Source organism: Artemia sp. Qi Xiang Cuo, chromosome 14, assembly GCF_049724085.1.
Source record: "Artemia sp. Qi Xiang Cuo chromosome 14, ASM4972408v1, whole genome shotgun sequence".
NCBI lineage: Eukaryota > Metazoa > Arthropoda > Branchiopoda > Anostraca > Artemiidae > Artemia > Artemia sp. Qi Xiang Cuo.
Window position 1 is genome coordinate 27105703 of NC_142807.1, and position 17224 is coordinate 27122926.

Below are 17224 nucleotides of genomic sequence, written 5' to 3' on the forward strand. Positions count from 1 at the left end.
GTTTTTTAGCCACCATTTTTAAGCCTCTTTTAAGCACACAGAAATCCTATATGAAACGCTCCATAGATCTTGTTGAGAAGTTAAAAAATCAAAGTACAACAGAAAACACTATCTTATATAGTTTTGATGCAGTTTCTATGCACACTTCCTGCGATGTCTATAAATGTGAGCAGGCTTTACAAAGAAAATTAGAGGAAAATTCAGCTTGGTCGGATTACAAAACTTTGCAAATTGATACAATAATGATCCGTGTTCGTCTTTGCAGCAACTTTTCCTCGTATTTTTAATTCCGAAAAACATTTTTCCTTCAAATCATGGGTTTATCCATGGGCACTGTCTTGTCTCCTTATTCTGCAAATTTTTACATGGATTTCATAGAACAGTCTGCATTGAATAGTTTCCACTTAAAACACTCTATCTGGTTTCGTTTCGTTGATGATATCCTTTCTGTTTGGGAACATTGACAAGACTCTCTAAGAGATTTTTTGGCACATATGAACTCTTTTGATTCGAATCTCCAGTTCACAATGGAACTCGAAGATTCGAGTAAGCTGCCATTCTTGGATGTTTTGATTATAAAAACTACTCCTAGCCTTGAATTTTCTATACATAGAAAGCCGACTCATAATGATCAATATCTACATTTCTCTTCCCATCACCGTCCTTCTGTGAAAAGAGGGGTAATAATCTCTTTAGTCGACAGAGTTTTAAAAATTTGTTCCCGTAATCATATAAACTCTGAATTAAACTATGTCAAGGATATTCTTTTCTGCAATGGTTACCCAATCAAACTTATTGAAAATATCATAGATAGACGATTAAAAAACATAAAACAACAAAATAGGGAGCTCGTCCCCCTTGATTCAGTTACCCCTTCAACTGAGAAAAAAACTTTCATCGCTTTATCATACATCCCGAAACTTGGCTATAAACTTGGAAAAATTAAAAAAAACAAACATAATCTCTCTGTCAAACAGTTCGTGGTAACGAACTGTAAGTAGGGAGCGACCCGGCTCAATAGTAACTAAAACTCTAAAAAACGGAATTTTCATACCAATAGACACATCAAAAGAATCAGATTTTAATTCTGATTAGAAATATATAAGTTTCATCAAGTTTAATCTTACCTATAAAAAGTTACGCGCCTGAGAAAATTTGGCTGATTTTCGAAAAAAGGGGGAAGGACCCACTAAAAGTTATAGAACCTCAATGAAAATCACACAATCATATTCAGCGTATCAGATAACCCTACTGTAGAGGTTTCAAGCTCCTATCTACAAAAATGTGGAATTTTCCATTTTGTGCCAGAAGAAAGATCACGGATGCGTGTTAATTTTTTTATTTTATTTTTTTTTCTTTTCCCCAGGGGTGATCATATCGACCCAGTGGTCCTAGAATATCGTGGGAGGGCTCATTGGAATGGAAATTAAAAGTTCTAGTGCCCTTTTTAAGTGACAAAAAAAATGGAGGGCAACCAGTCCCCTCCCACGCTCATTTTTTCCCAAAGTCACCTGATCAAAATTTTGAGATAGCCATTTTGTGCAGCATGGTCAAAAATATTATAAATATGTCTTGTAGGATGACTTAATCCCTCGAAGCCCCCAGGGGGAGGGCTGAAAATTATGAACTTTACCCAATGTTAACATATAGTATTGGTTATTGGGAAGTATACAGACGTTTTCAGGGGGAATTTTTTCTGGTAGTGGGGGGGGGGGGTGGATCGGGGGGTATATGGGAGGATCTTTTCATGAAGGAAGTTTTCATGGGAAAAGGGGCTTTGCTATGAAGGGGGCCCCGGAATTCCCATCATTATTTAAAAAAAAAAATCAGAAATTAAATATTAAAAAACAAGTTTTTCAACTGAAAGTAAGGAGCGACATCAAAACTTAAAACGAACAAAAAAATATTAGCTATATGGTTGGGTTCACCTTCTAGTCAGTGCTTCGCTCTTTAAGCCAAAGATTTTTTAGTACATTCATAAGAGCTATTTATTCTAATTAACGGCCTTTGTGATTAAGGGGTCATTTTTAAAGAATTGGTACAAAATTCGAACTTTAGCGTAAAGAGCGAGGCATTGACCAGGGGCCAAATCCCCTAATATATATAATAAAAATCCATGAATATAGAAGTTCGTTACGTAAGTTATTTCATAAGTTACGTATATTCTTTGCTAATAAAAACGTTCGTAAATAACATTAAATAACTTTAGAAAAAGCCATTTGACCAAATGAAAGTAAAATTAATATGAAAATTTTGTTTTAATTATTCATGCACGGTGAGCCAAAATCAAAATCTGCATTAATTCAAAAACGTTCACAAATGAAATAAAAAACAATAAGTTTTTTTTAACTGAAAGTAAGGAACGACGTTAAAACTTAAAATGAACAGAAATTATTCCGTATATGAAAGGGGCTGTCCACTCCTCAAGGCCTCACTCTTTACGTTAAAGTTTGACTTTCTCACAACTCAATTTTTTTTAAACAATAAAATTTTGTTTTAATTGCAATTTTTTTTAATTAACTGTAACGAAATTCACACCATCAGATTCAGCTTATCAACGAACATTATTAAAGAAGCTTCAAACTCCTATCTGCAAATATGTGGAATTTTGCATTTTTAATTAACTTTAACGAAAATTACACCAGCTTGTCAGAAAACCCTATTAAAGAAGTTTCAAGCTCCTATCTGCAAAAAGTTGGAAATTTGCATTTTTTGCTAGAAGAAAGATTACGATGCGTGCCCTGCAAAAAATGGAAGGCCACTAGGCCCCTTTCCACGCTCACCTTTTTCTCAAAGTCACCCAATTAAAATATGTGATAGCTATTTTGCTCAGCATAGTCGAAAATCTAATAAACATGTCTTTTAGGATGACTTAATCCCCCACAGTTCCCAGGGGAAGGGCTGCAAGTTATGAACTTTGCCCATTGCTTACATATTTTATTGGCTATTGGGAAGTAAACAGCCATTTTCAGGAAGGATTGTTTTCTTGTGGGGGGGCTGGAGGAGGGGGTTACTCGGGAGAATCTTTCCGTGGAGGATGTTTCTTTGGGGTAAGAGGCATTTCTATGAAGGGAGTGCCGGATTTCCAAGCATTATTTAAAAAATGATCAGAAATTAAATTAAAAAAAACAAGTTTTTTTAACTGAAAGTAAGAAGCAATATTAGAACTTAAAACGAACAGAAATTATTACGTATATGAGGGGGTTCGCCCCCAAGTCAATACCTCGCTCTTTACGCTACAGTTTTTTAGTGCTTTCAAAAGAACTATCTATTCTAATTAAACGGCCTTTGTGATTCAGGGGTTTGTGAATTAATTTTTTTTTTACTTTTAACGTAAAGAGCGTGGTATTGACTAAGGGGAGAACCCCCTCATATACGTAATAACATATACGTAATACAAAAAAAATAAGCGATGCCGCTCAATAGAAATCGAAACTTTTAAAAACGAAATTTTGATGTTAATAAATGTATCAAGAGAATGGGCTTAAAATGCTGATTCTAAATATATAAATTTTATTAAGTTTAGTATTACTTATCAAAGGCTACGAGCCTTAGAAAATTACCTGATTTTTTGAAGAGGGGGGAAACATCCCCTACAAGTGAAAGAATTTTAATGAAAATCCCACCGTCAGATTCAGCGTATCAGAAAACCCTATTACAGAGGTTTCAAGCTCATATCAGCAAAAATCTGCAACTATATCTGCAACGTATTTTTTGCCTGAAAAAAAATATAAGAATATAGAAGTTTGCTACTTAAGTTAATTTGTAAATTACGTCAGAACCAAATTTCGAGACAACCATTTAGCAAAAGAAGTGTAAAATTTTTATGCAAATTTTGTTTACTTATTAAATGACGGTGATCCCAAATAAAAGCTGCATTAACTATAAAAAGATCATAAATTAAATAAAAAAAAACTAGTTTTTTAAACTGAAAGTAAGGAGCGACATTAAAACTTAAAACGAACAGAAATTATTCCGTATATGAAAGGGGCTGTCCCCTCCTCAACGCCTCGCTCTTTACGCTAAAGTTTAACTCTGTCTCACAACTTTATTTTTCAAAACAGTAAAAAACTTTAGCGTAAAGAGCGAGGCGTTGAGGAGAGGACAGCCCCTTTCATATACGGAATAATTTCTGTTCGTTTTAAGTTTTAATGTCGCTCCTTACTTTCAGTTTAAAAAACTTGTTTTTTTAAATTTAATTTCTTTCAAAACCTAACAAAAAGTTGAACACTTTTTCAACTCAGCAAAGAATAAAACTGATCCTGTACTGGGTAGTGTTGTCTGCAGAATCCCGTGTTAATGTGGGAAATTTTACATCGGTAGGACCCATCAACAACTAGGTGAACGTTTGCATGAGCACAAAATTTCAATAGATAAGCCGGAGATTAAAAAATAACAATGACAACTTCGATTCGGCATTGGCTTCGTATATTTTCGTAAATCTGACCCATCTGGTTCTTTTTGACGACATAACCTTAATATCAACTCTGAATGGCCTACCACAAACTTTTAAAGAGGTAATTGAGATAAAAAAAATACATGGACAAAAATTTAGCAATAAATAGAGATACTGAAGATATTTCATTAAGCCCAATTTACGACAGTATATTTTTGAAGGACTCAATCAATATTTTCACCCGGTATAATTTAAAAGAACCTTTTTGCATATCTAATGAAAACCGAAACTGTAGACCAGCTAAAAATATTGCAAGGCAAAAGATTCTTGCTCGATCATCTTAGTAAATTCCTTTTCATTGATTCCTGCCTGGTTTTTATTTAGTGTCTGTTCTGTCTTTGTCGGGCAAACTTCGAAAGGTTATATTTTCGTTTTTTTTTCTTTTCCTTTTTTGTTTGGCACTGAGGACGACTTGGCGGAAGTCCTTGTCGAAATATTTGCTTATTTCTTCTTCTTCATCGTTTTCCACTGGCTGACAAAATCCTCGTTTTTTCACCTTTTTTTATTTTATTTTTCATTTTGTTATTTTCTTTCCTCTCTGAGTTTCATTTGTCATGTATAGCCAGTGTGGTCTAAGAATGTATTTAACACATTCAATCAAAATTTTGAGATGGCCATTTTGTTTAACGTAGTTTCAAGTTCTGGAAATTAGGTCTTTGAGGATGACAACCCCCCCCCCACAACCCTCAGTGCAAAGGTGGCACGTTATGCCCTGGGGGCATATAAGGTTTTTATTATTGGAATTGAGAGGGATAGTGCTCTTATTAATAGTCAAAGGCGATCGGAAGACGAATACCCCCCCCCCTATACGCATCATTTCCCCAAACACTTCCGATCAATATTTTGATATAGCAATTTTGTTGAACGTAGTTGAAGGGTACAAAAATTATGTTTTTGAGTATGAAAACCCCCCAGAGCCCTCAGGGCTAAGGTTGTAAGTTATGCCCTGGGGCATAAAATGTCATATAGAAAGTGATGTCGTAAAAACTTAAAAAGGGCTCTTTTGATTGGAAATTGAGAGGGCTATTGCCCTTTTTAATAGTTAAAAGAAATCGGAAGGAAAATCCCCCCCCCCACGCCCATCATTTCCCCAAACATTTCAGATCAGCATTTTGACATGGCCATTTTAATCAAGGTAGTTGAGATTTCTGGAAATTATGTCTTTGAGGATGACAACCCTCCCCCATAGCCCTCAGGACAAGGGTCTTAAGTTAGGCCTTTGGGGCATTTATCGTTTTTATAGAAATTTTGTCGTAGAAACTTTAAAAAAGGGCTCATTTGATTGGAAATTGAGAGGACAATTGCCTTTTTTACTAGTCCAAAGTGATCAGAGGGTAAATTTCTCCCTCCACGCCTATCATTTCCTCAAACACTTCCGATCAAAAGTTCGATATAGTCATTTTGTTAAGCCTATCAGGAAGGTCTGGAAATTGTGTCTTTGAGGATAACAAATCCTCCCCACCCCTCAGGGCAAGGGTTGTAAGTTTTGCCCTGGGGACATGTAGGGTTTTTATAGAAAGTCTGGTCATATAAACTTCAAAGAGGATTGACTTGGATTGGTAATCAGACGCTCTAATGCCCTTTTCAAGAGTCAAAGTGATCAGAGGGTAGCTACCCTCTTCCCCCTACACACACGTCATATTGTTCCAAAATGCGTCTAACAGGAATTTTGAGATAGCCGTTCTATTCAAAATAGTCAAAATATCATATAACAAGGATTTTTGGGTTGAAAGAAACCCCAGAGATTAGGGACAAGGGTTGTAAGTTATGCCCAGGGGGTATTAAAGGTTTTTATGGAAGGGATGGTTGTTTAGCTTCAGGAGAGGCCCAGTCTTTCTCCCTGAAAAATACTATGTCAATATAAAACGAACAGAAATTAATCAAAAATTTTTTGCACAATATAAGTTTTTCAAAAAAAAAAGTAAAGAACTCCATTAAACCAAAAATGAACAAAAATAGAATCAAATAATCTTCCAAGCATACAACTACCACAAATCAGTATCAATAAATCAATGGAACTTAAAACAAACAGAAATTAAAATAAGTCAAACTATAAACGAGCAATATATAATTTTTACTTTACTGAAAAAAATATTTTCAATGTTTCCACTTTTATAACTTCAAGAAATCAAAAATTAATTAAGATTTTAAGGAATAAATGCCAGGATATGTATATTAAACTGACACTGCACATTTTTTTCAGTAAATTCATTTGAATTTTTTCAGTAAAGTACAAATTATATTCTGGCTTTTAGAAAGCATAGGGTTTAGAACCCTGCTCGTTTTGAGTTTAACTTATTTTAATTTCTGTTTGTTTTGGGTTTCATTTATTTGTTGATATTGATTTGTGGTAGTTGAATGCTGGGTAGATTATTTCATTCTATTTTTGTTCATTTTTGGTTTAATGGAGTTCTTTACTTTTTTTTAAAAAACTTATTTTGGGCAAAAGTTTTTTTTGAATAATATAATTATACATCAAATATTCAATTTGATGTAGTTTATACCTTCCAAGACTGTTCAAGACGCATATAGTTTTCAGTAAAGCGCCAATGACACAGTAGGTTTTAGACTTTTACAGTGAGAGAAGGAGGCGATACTCAAACTCTTGTTTGTAGAGATTTTTGTTAGTTTCAAGTTTGATTTGCATATTCAATTGAAGTTTCACTCGTTATAAGATTTATTTAGCCATTTCTGAAATACATAGGCTTTCTGAAATACATAGGCTTGCTAAATTTTTGGTTTAATTAACTTTAGACACTAGCATTCCTATATGTTCTAGTATCTTGTATTGATTATATCAGTCTTTGATTAACAGCATTCCTATATGCCCTAGTATCTTGTATTGATTATGTCAGTCTTCGATTTACAATAATATGAACAATAAAGTTGGCCGTCCTTCGAGTACTATATTATATAATTAATAAATTTACTTATTTTTATTGACTCAAGTTCGGTAAAACTTGAAATCCTCGTTTATCAGAGGCAACGCTATATCGTTGCCAATAGTAATGGCCATACGGCTCCAATGTTCTATCATTTTATTTTTTTTTTCTCAGATGCTCTTCATGTGGAATGGGTCGTCGTATAAACTTCAAGGGGTGCTCATTCTATTGGAAATCGAGAGTTCTAGTGCCCTTATTAAGGGTCTAAAGTGATTGGAAGGCAACTCTTACCCCTTCCACGCCCACAATTTCCCCACAATTTCCCCAAAACTCAGGGCAGGAAACTCCCCCCACAGCCCTCAGGGCAGGGGTCGTAAGGTATTCCCTGGGGGCATATATGGTTTTATAGAAAGCTTTGTCGTAGAAACTTCAAAAACGACTCATTCGATTGGAAATTCAAAGGGATAGTGCCCTTTTTCATAGGCAAAGGTGATTGGAGGGCAACTAACCCCCCTCTCACGCCCACTTTTTCCACAAATACATGCAATCAAAATGTTGAGATAAATATTTTGTTCAACGTAGTTGAAAATTCTGGAAATAAGGTCTTTGAGGATGACAAACCCCCAACAGCCCTAAGGGCAAGGGTTGTAAGCTATGCCCTGGGGGCGTATAAGGTTTTTATAGAAAGCGTTGAGGTAGAAACTTCAAAAACGGCTCATTCGATTGGAAATATAAATGGCTAGTGCCCTTTTTAATAGTCGAAGGTTATTGGAAGGCAACTAACACCCCTTCCACGCCCACCATATCTCCAAATATATCCAATCAAAATTTTGAGATGGCCATTTTGTTCAATGTAGTTGAAAGTTCTGGAAAATATATCTTTGAGCAGGACACTCCACCCACAGTCTTCAGGGCAAGGGTTATAAGTTATGCCCTGGGGGCATATAAGGTTCTTATGGAAGGAATGCTCGTAAATAACCTTCAGAGATGGCTCATTTGATTGGAAATTGAAAGTTCTAGTTCACTTTTTAAGCGTCAAAAGATATCGGAGGGTAACCAGCCCCCCCCCCCACGCCGTTTTTTCCCAAATGCATCCGATAAAAATTTTGAGATAGCTATTTTGTTAAAAATAGTTCAAATATCATATAACAAATCTCCGATGTCGACACAACCTCCCAGGGCCCGGGGGCAGGCTTTGTAAGTTATGCCCTGGGGGCAAGGGTTGTAAGCTATGCCCTGGGGGCATATAAGGTTTTTATAGAAAGCGTTGAGGTAGAAACTTTAAAAACGGCTCATTCGATTGGAAATATAAATGGCTAGTGCCCTTTTTAATAGTCGAAGGTTATTGGAAGGCAACTAACACCCCTTCCACGCCCACCATATCTCCAAACATATCCAATCAAAATTTTGAGATGGCCATTTTGTTCAATGTAGTTGAAAGTTCTGGAAAATATATCTTTGAGCAGGACACACAACCCACAGTCTTCAGGGCAAGGGTTATAAGTTATGCCCTGGGAGCATATATGGTTCTTATGGAAGGAATGCTCGTAAATAACCTTCAGAGATGGCTCATTTGATTGGAAATTGAAAGTTCTAGTTCACTTTTTAAGCGTAAAAAGATATTGGTGGGTAACCAGCCCCCCCCCCCCCACGCCCTTTTTTCCCAAATGCATCCGATAAAAATTTAGAGATACCTATTTTGTTAAAAATAGTTCAAATATCATATAACAAATCTCCGGTGTCGACACAAACCCCCAGGGCCCGGGGGCAGGCTTTGTAAGTTATGCCCTGGGAGCAAATATGGTTCTTATGGAAGGGATGCTCGTAACTTTCAGCCCTCCCCCTGGGGGCTTCGAGGGATTAATTCATCCTAGAAGACATATTTATAATATGTTTGACCATGCTGAACAAAATGGCTATCTCAAAATTTTTATCAGGTGACTTTGGGAAAAAAATGAGCGTGGGAGGGGACCTAGTTGCCCTCCATTTTTTTTGTTTACTTAAAAAGGGCACTAGAACTTTTAATTTTCGTTCCAATGAGGCCTCCCACGATATTCTAGGACCACTGGATCGATACGATCACCCCTGGGGAAAAGAAAAAAAAATAAAATAAAAAAATAAACACGCATCCGTGATCTTTCTTCTGGCAAAAAATGGAAAATACCAAATAAATGGAGACAGCCATTTAGCAAAAGAAGTGTAAAATTTTTATGAAAATTTTGTTTAATTATTAAATGACGTTTAGCCAAAATAAAAGTTGCATTAACTAAAAAACGATCATAAATTAAATAAAAAAAAAAACAAGCTTTTTAAACTGAAAGTAAGGAGCAACATTAAAACTTAAAACAAACAGAAATTATTCCGTATATGAAAGGGGCTGTCCCCTCCTCAACGTCCTCAACGCCTCGCTCTTTACGCTAAAGTTTAACTCTGTCTCACAACTTCATTTTTCAAAACAGTAAAAAACTTACTATATGTATATATATATACATATATATATATATATATATATATATATATATATATATATATATATATATATATATATATATATATATATATATATATATATATATATATATATATATATATATATATATATATATATATATATATATATATATATATATATATATATATATAAATATATATATATATATATATATATATATATATATATATATATATATATATATATATATATATATATATATATATATATATATATATATATATATATATATATATATATATATATGTATATATATATATATATATATATATATATATATATATATATATATATATATATATATATATATATATATATATATATATATATATATATATATATATATATATATATATATATATATATATATATATATATATATATATATATATATACATATATACATATATATATATGGTTCTTATAGAAGGGATGCTCGTATAAACTTCAGAGAGGGCTCATTTGATTGAAAATAGAAAGTTCTAGTTCACTTATAAGGAGTCATAAAAGACGAAAGGGCAATTAGCCCCCCTATGCCCTTCTTTCCCCAAAACTATCCGATAAAAATTTTGAGATAGCCATTTTGCTAAAAATAGTTCAAACATCAGATAATAAAAACTCCGGGGTTGAGACAAACCCAATTTTTCACTTTGATATTGCTACTCTGATACAGTTTTGATACTTTCAACAACATTTGATATTTTTTTTTAAAGTTTGATTTTGAAATAAGGAATTTTTAAAAACTTAAAGCTTTTGGTAATCAAAAACGAACAAAGATTAATTAAAAAAACAAACTTTTCGGAAAACAATTTTTTGAAGGAAAAGTACAGTTCGTTTTAAATTTAAGCTCAGCAGATGCAAATACCTGTTAAAATTCAAACTCAAAATGACCAGAAATTACTATTAAAGAATAAATGAAACCCAAATCGAACAGAAATTAAATGAACAATCATAGCACATAACATACAACAAGTAATAATATAAATCAATAACTAGATCTTAAAGCGAGTAATACTTAGATTGAATATGAAAATCAAGCTTAAAACGAAAAAATATTTTGATATTGAAGTACAAATGAAACTTAAAACGAAAAGAAATTAAATAAACAATCAATGCAAACAAACATACAATAGATATTAATGTAAATGGCTAAATAAATCTTATAACGAGTGAAACTTCAATTGAATATGCAAATCAAGCTTGAAACTAACAAAAATCACTACAAACAAGAGTTTGGGTATCGCCTCCTTCTCTCACTGTAAAAGTCTAAAACCTACAGCGTCATTGGCGCTTTACTGAAAACTATATGCGTCTTGGATAGTCTTGGAAGGTATAAACTACATCAAATTGAATATTTGATGTATAATGATATTATTCAAAAAAAACTTTTGCCCAAAATAAGTTTTTCAAAAAAAAGTAAAGAACTCTATTAAATCAAAAATGAACAAAAATAGAATCAAATAATCTATATTTCTTGATAGCTGAGATTCAGATTTAACCATCTCCTGAACTACGTTTTTAAAATCAGATTTTTGTTAGATTAAAAAAAAATACATCAGAAATGTGCCAAAACACGCAAAATAGGCATTTTTATTTTAAGTAAGTTTACACCATTCTCCAAGAAAAACTAATTGCTACATTTTAATTCTGCTTTGGTGAATAGACGGATCCGAAGCTAATGAAGGCAATTTTTTAATTACCTTTGTCTCTTGATGCACGTTATAGCTCTAGGATTGCTGTGAAATCGTATATTTGAGGCAGAAAATAAGCCCTAACCGTTTGTTTTGAATAGACTGTATGTGTCTTTGAGAGTGAACTTGCCATTGCATGGTATTATGCCGCCTATACTCAGTGGCGCCAATTCACGAAAATGTAGGGGGGGGCAAGGATTTTTCTTCGATTTTTTTTTTATTAAGATGCAAAAAAAAAGAAAAACATTTAGCAAACATACCTAAGACAAGGAGTAGCGGCGAGGTCGCTGCTTGGCAAAATCGTCGACTAATCTATCCAAATCCAGTTTCTGTACCTCCTCCTTTTTAACGGCTATTATCATGAGATCACTGAGTCTGTCGTTTCCCATCGTCGATCGCAGATAGTCTTTCACACGCCCTACTGCCGAGAAGAATAGCTCATTACTAGCAGTGGTCATAGGCAAAGTAGCAACTAACTTTATCAATTTTAGTACTACAGAATAGGCGATTGGGAGGTCGGATAAGATTTTGATAGCTCAAAGAAGATCCATTTTTGAAATATCACTTTTTGACAGATGCAGCTTTGCAAGAGAAAGCTGGGATTGTGTGGCATGGTCGTCGACACCGAGAATCTCTTGATAATGGCACATAGCTCTTTCTCCTTTTGAAAATTTGAGAAAATCGGAACTTGAGGGGTTAAAGGCAGATAAAGTATTGAGCAAAGACATATTTAACAGGAAATATTGGCTCATCTCACTTGTCAAACAATCTATTACCTGAAAATACAGAAGTTGATTGCACTCTGATTCAACTGGCTGACTGATATTGCGTTTACCGGTTGTTGAGTTTGAAAGAAAGGCTTTGAGACGAATGGAAATGGCTTGACTTCTCTTGTTTCGAGCACTGGTTTTAGATTGTGGAGATTTCGATTCCTGGATATCGTTTAAAGCTAAGAATTCAGATATGTTTTTGCTTAAGTTGTTCCATTCGTTATCATTTCTCAGCTTTTTGAGTGTCTCATATGTCCCAGAAATCAGTGCAAGTGCCTTATAAATCAAGAAACTTCCGGATTGAAGTTGCTCTTATAAACAATTTACAATGACTAATACTTTTTCCACTATGTGTAAAGTTAAAACAAAAGAGGCAGAGTTGATTTTGTCCAGTAGTCCTTTTGCTTCACAGGCTGCCTCGCCGTTGAAACTATCAGAGACTGCGGCAAGCACAGCAACAATACAGTAAAATCTGACCTTCACCTTCGAAAGAGAGCGGACTACGTAAAACCAGCGAGTCTGGACGGTCCTCTCTAGCTCCAAGACTTTTTGACCGCTAATACGCTGGGATTCCACAAATAGCTCGTGACGAGTATTGCTGCATGATATAAATGCGTTAAGTCTTTGCACCACAGAGAAAAATTCAGAAAGTTCGCTGATATTTTTTAGGTAGTCAGTCAAAACCAAGTTTAATCTGTGGGCGTGACAGTGTACATAAACTGCATGAGGCACCTTCTCCCTAATCTTTGCTTGAACTCCGTTAAATTCCCCACTCATAACGGATGCGCCATCATGACATTGGGCAATACACAGCATCGAATCTACACCAAGCTGTTCTATAGTTTCACAAATCGATGTGGATAAGCTCTCGGCGTCTAATTTGTGCATGTTATAGCAGCCGATTGGTCGCTCCACTACTTTTCCATTTGATATGTACCTGAGTAGGATCGCTAATTGTTCTTTTCTAGAAACATCTTTTGTCTCGTCGACAAGAATAGCGAAGTAATTAGCTGATTTTACTTCTGAAATAACATCTTGGCACAAGGCATTTTCTATCAGTGTAACTGCGTCATTTTGGTTCTGATGACTGCAATAGTGACCATATCGGCGCTGTAACTTGGCCTTCAGCTTTTCGTCGCCTTTAGACATTTCCTCCATCAATTCAACCTAATTATCCCGGTTTGCAGATGTTTCTGATTCGTCATGACCCCTCAAAGCAAGACCCTGGTGGCCAAGAAAGCAAATACCGCAAAAAATGTACTTCACATGATCTCTATTTTCCTGAACATCTTGAGATCTGGATTGAATTAAGGCATTCGCTACAGATTTCGAAGTATCAGTACTCATTATCTTAAATTCCGTCCATGCTGAAATACAATGCCTATGTCTTTCAGAACCATCATGTTGCTTTAATAGAGCAGAACTGTCTTTCCACTTGCAAAATCCTGACTCAATGAAAGCCCTTTTTCCAGCAGTTTCTCCAGCACTTAGTGTCCCCATAGAAAAATGGCGGCAAACAAAAAAACATGGAATTCAAGTTTTTTGAGTATTCATTCCATTCATAAGTCTTATAGTAATGTACACTGAATTTCCTTCCGTTAGAAGTGGAAGCCGGATATCTCTCAAGAATAGGTTGAGCTGGTTTGTCGTGACGCGTCCTAGAGATATCTGAGAGAGTTTCTTGACTGCTACTGGAACCCGCAAGGGGTTCAGCGATGCAGACCGAACTTTCATGTTGATCTGAGCCATTTATTGTTCCGCTAGTTTTCGAAATTCTGTCACAGGTTGGGGAATTTATCTCAACTAACCCGAGACTTTGGGCGCTGACACTATTGCCAGTTTCTTGCACTAAAGTTTCTTCATTTTTCTTCCGCATATTCACCAAAAAAAAACCAAAGTTTGTTGTCGCTTTTTACTCATAGTTAAACGAGTAGTAGACAATGGCTTCACTCAGACACGGCAAGAGAAGAACTGAAGAAACACGTAGAAAATCACTTAGAAAATCACTCCCATACTCCACAGTAAAACTACCCCGCTTAGAAACCCCATAAACCAATCACTTACATTTCCTGTTCACGACAGTCCCATACACTCCACTGGGACTAGTCATCCCATAAACTTTTCAACAATGTCAAGAATCTGCTGACCAAAACTCCTTGAATCCCTAGAACACATTTCCTTTCCCAGCTACTAAATAAGGCAATATACAAAACTCATAGTTTACAACGAATTCTTCACAAGAACAATAACGAAACGGGTACTGACCACATGAAGCTTAGTTTTGAATGAACCCTACTCGGAAATAAAATAGTGTAGACGCGCTTGCTCTTAGACATTTCAAAACAAGATTATATAATTAGGGCACCAGTTTGTTGGTCGTATTTATTGGACCAGTTGCTGGTTTAATATAGCACATAGCTAAAATAGAAAATAGCTGTGAAATATAAATAAGAAGGTAATTTTCAAAGTCTAGGGGGGCAATGGCCCCCCTGCCCCCCCTAATTGGCGTCCCTGCCTATACTGAGGAGCTGATTTCATAGCTTTTTGAAAATTTAAATAGATTGGGTATTTCACAATTTGCAACTGATAGTCTTTTGGTCCTCTTCGTGGAACCATTTAGTTTTGTGCCATAAAATGGCATAAAATAAAACTCTCTTGTGATACGATATTTTTTAGAATTTTATTTGAATTTGAACAGACCTTTCACTAAGATGCTAGGACACTTGGTTTGATACAGTCCTACCAGGCAAAAACAAAAATAATAAAACAATTATCAACCCACGACACGCCTTCTCGAGAAAAATACACAATTTCGTATTTATTTTTTTTTTAGATAGGGACTTTAAACACCTTAAAAAAAATAGCTTTTTGGTAAATTTAGCAAACATTTTCAGGCTCAAACCTTTTAATGGGTAACTTTAAACTTAGTGAATTTTGCATATTTATAATCACCATATAAAGTGATGTATATTCTTTTCACCATATATTCTTTTGATGTATACATTATTATCAAAGTTCGTTACTTACAGTTAGTTACTGTTAGCTGTTTGTTTCATGGGCTATTTTTCAGGTTCTCGAAATTAACTGTAGTGGTGGGAAAATGCGTCGAGGACTGACTATATTGGAGAGCTTACTAATCTTGAAGGATGGAAAAATTGACCAAACCGAGCTCCAAGATGCTTTCCTTGTTGCCTGGGCTGCAGAAATGGTAAATTAATTTTTGTTCTTACTTTGATACATTCTCCTCAGCATCAGGCACTTCAAAATAAATGCTAGATACAGATAACGATCTACAGATAACCTTTAGCTTAGTTGCATAGCTGAATTTTGTGCTAAACATCTCTAAATTTCTAAACATTGAAACTACTCGTGAAAAATCAACAAACGATTTTGATGGGACCATCTTTTGAGGCTGACGGTTCCAAACAGACATGATACGAACCTATTTATCAATTTTCCTGTCTTGGATGTTTCCTCGTGAAGGTATTAAGAGCGAATTACGGATTTGCCTTGTCACCTTGACATCAACAGAAGGAATGCATCCCCCATGACAAAGTAAATGAATGCAGAACTGAGTCTTAAGAATGGCACTAAAACTTCAGATAACGAATCCAATGAGTCCCCGCCAAGGTTTATACGATCATCCTTTCTATATATACCCCATATACCCCTAGGGCACAACTTGCAACTCTTGCCCTGAGGGCTGTTGGGGTTTTACCATCCTCAAAGATATAATTTCCGAACCTTTTAATTACGTTGAACAAAATAGCTATCTAGAAATTTTTATTGGATGTTTTTGGGACAATGGTGGACGTGGGAGGGGGGTTAGTTGCCCTCCAACCACTTTCAGCAATTAAAAATAGCACTGGCCCTTTCAATTTCCAAGCTAATGAACTGTTTTTGAAGTTTCTACGACAACAAATGCATCTCACAAATGCAACAAATGAATCTCAAAATTCAAATCAGATACATTTCGGGAAAATACGAGGTGAGGGTTGTATCCATCCTCCGATCACTATGAATCTTAAAAAGAGCAATAGAACTTCTGGTTACCAATTCAACGCTTCCCCTCCAAAGGTTATACGATCACCCTTTCTATATATACCTTATATGCCCCTTGAGTATAACTTACAGCCTTTGCCCTGAGGTCTGTGGGGGTTTAACATTCTCAAAGACATAATATCCAGACCTTTCAATTACGTTGAATAGAATGGCTATCTCAGAATTTTTATAGGATATGTTTGGGGAAATGGTAGGCGTGGGAGGGGGTTTGTCTTCCTGAAAGACATAATTTCCGGATCTTTCAATTACGTTGAACAAAATGGATATCTAAAAATTTGGACTGGAAGGGTTTGGGGAAATGGTGGGCGTGGGAGGGAGGTTAGTTGCCCTCCAATCCCTTTCGGCAATTAAAAATCGCACTGGCCCTTTCAATTTCCAATCTAATGAAATGTTTTCGAAGTTTCTACGACAACAAATAGACATCTCAAAATTCCAATCAGATACATTTCGGGAAAATACGAGATGGGGGCCTGTATCCATCCTCTGATCACTCTGAATCTTAAAAAGAGCAATAGAACTTCAGTTACCAATCCAACGTTCCCCCTCCAAAGGTTATACGATCACCCTTTCTGTATATACCTTACATGCCCCCTTAGTATAACTTACAGCCTTTGCCCTGAGGTCTGTGGGGGTTCGCCCTCCTCGAAGACATAGTTTCCAGACCTTTTAATTACGTTGAACAAAATGGCTATCTCAGAATTTTTATTGGATATGTTTGGGGAAATGGTAGGCGTGGGAGGGGGTTTGTTGCTCTTCAATCACTTTTAATATTAAAAAGGATACTAGTTCTTTCAATTTACAATCCAATGAGCTGTTTTTGAATTTTTACCGACAACAGATGGCCATCTCAA

At 35.3% G+C, this 17224-nt stretch overlaps 1 protein-coding gene across 2 annotated transcripts in view; it reads left to right on the forward strand.

Moving 5' to 3' along the window:
• LOC148944323 (farnesyl diphosphate synthase-like) overlaps nt 1-17224 on the forward strand; it is a 169224-nt gene that overhangs the window by 111299 nt on the left and 40701 nt on the right. For both annotated transcript variants that reach the window (XM_089100074.1, XM_089100075.1), the window contains exon 3: nt 15382-15519. In XM_089100074.1, coding sequence (XP_088956200.1) covers nt 15382-15519 — 138 coding nt within the window. The remainder of the gene's footprint in view (nt 1-15381; nt 15520-17224) is intronic.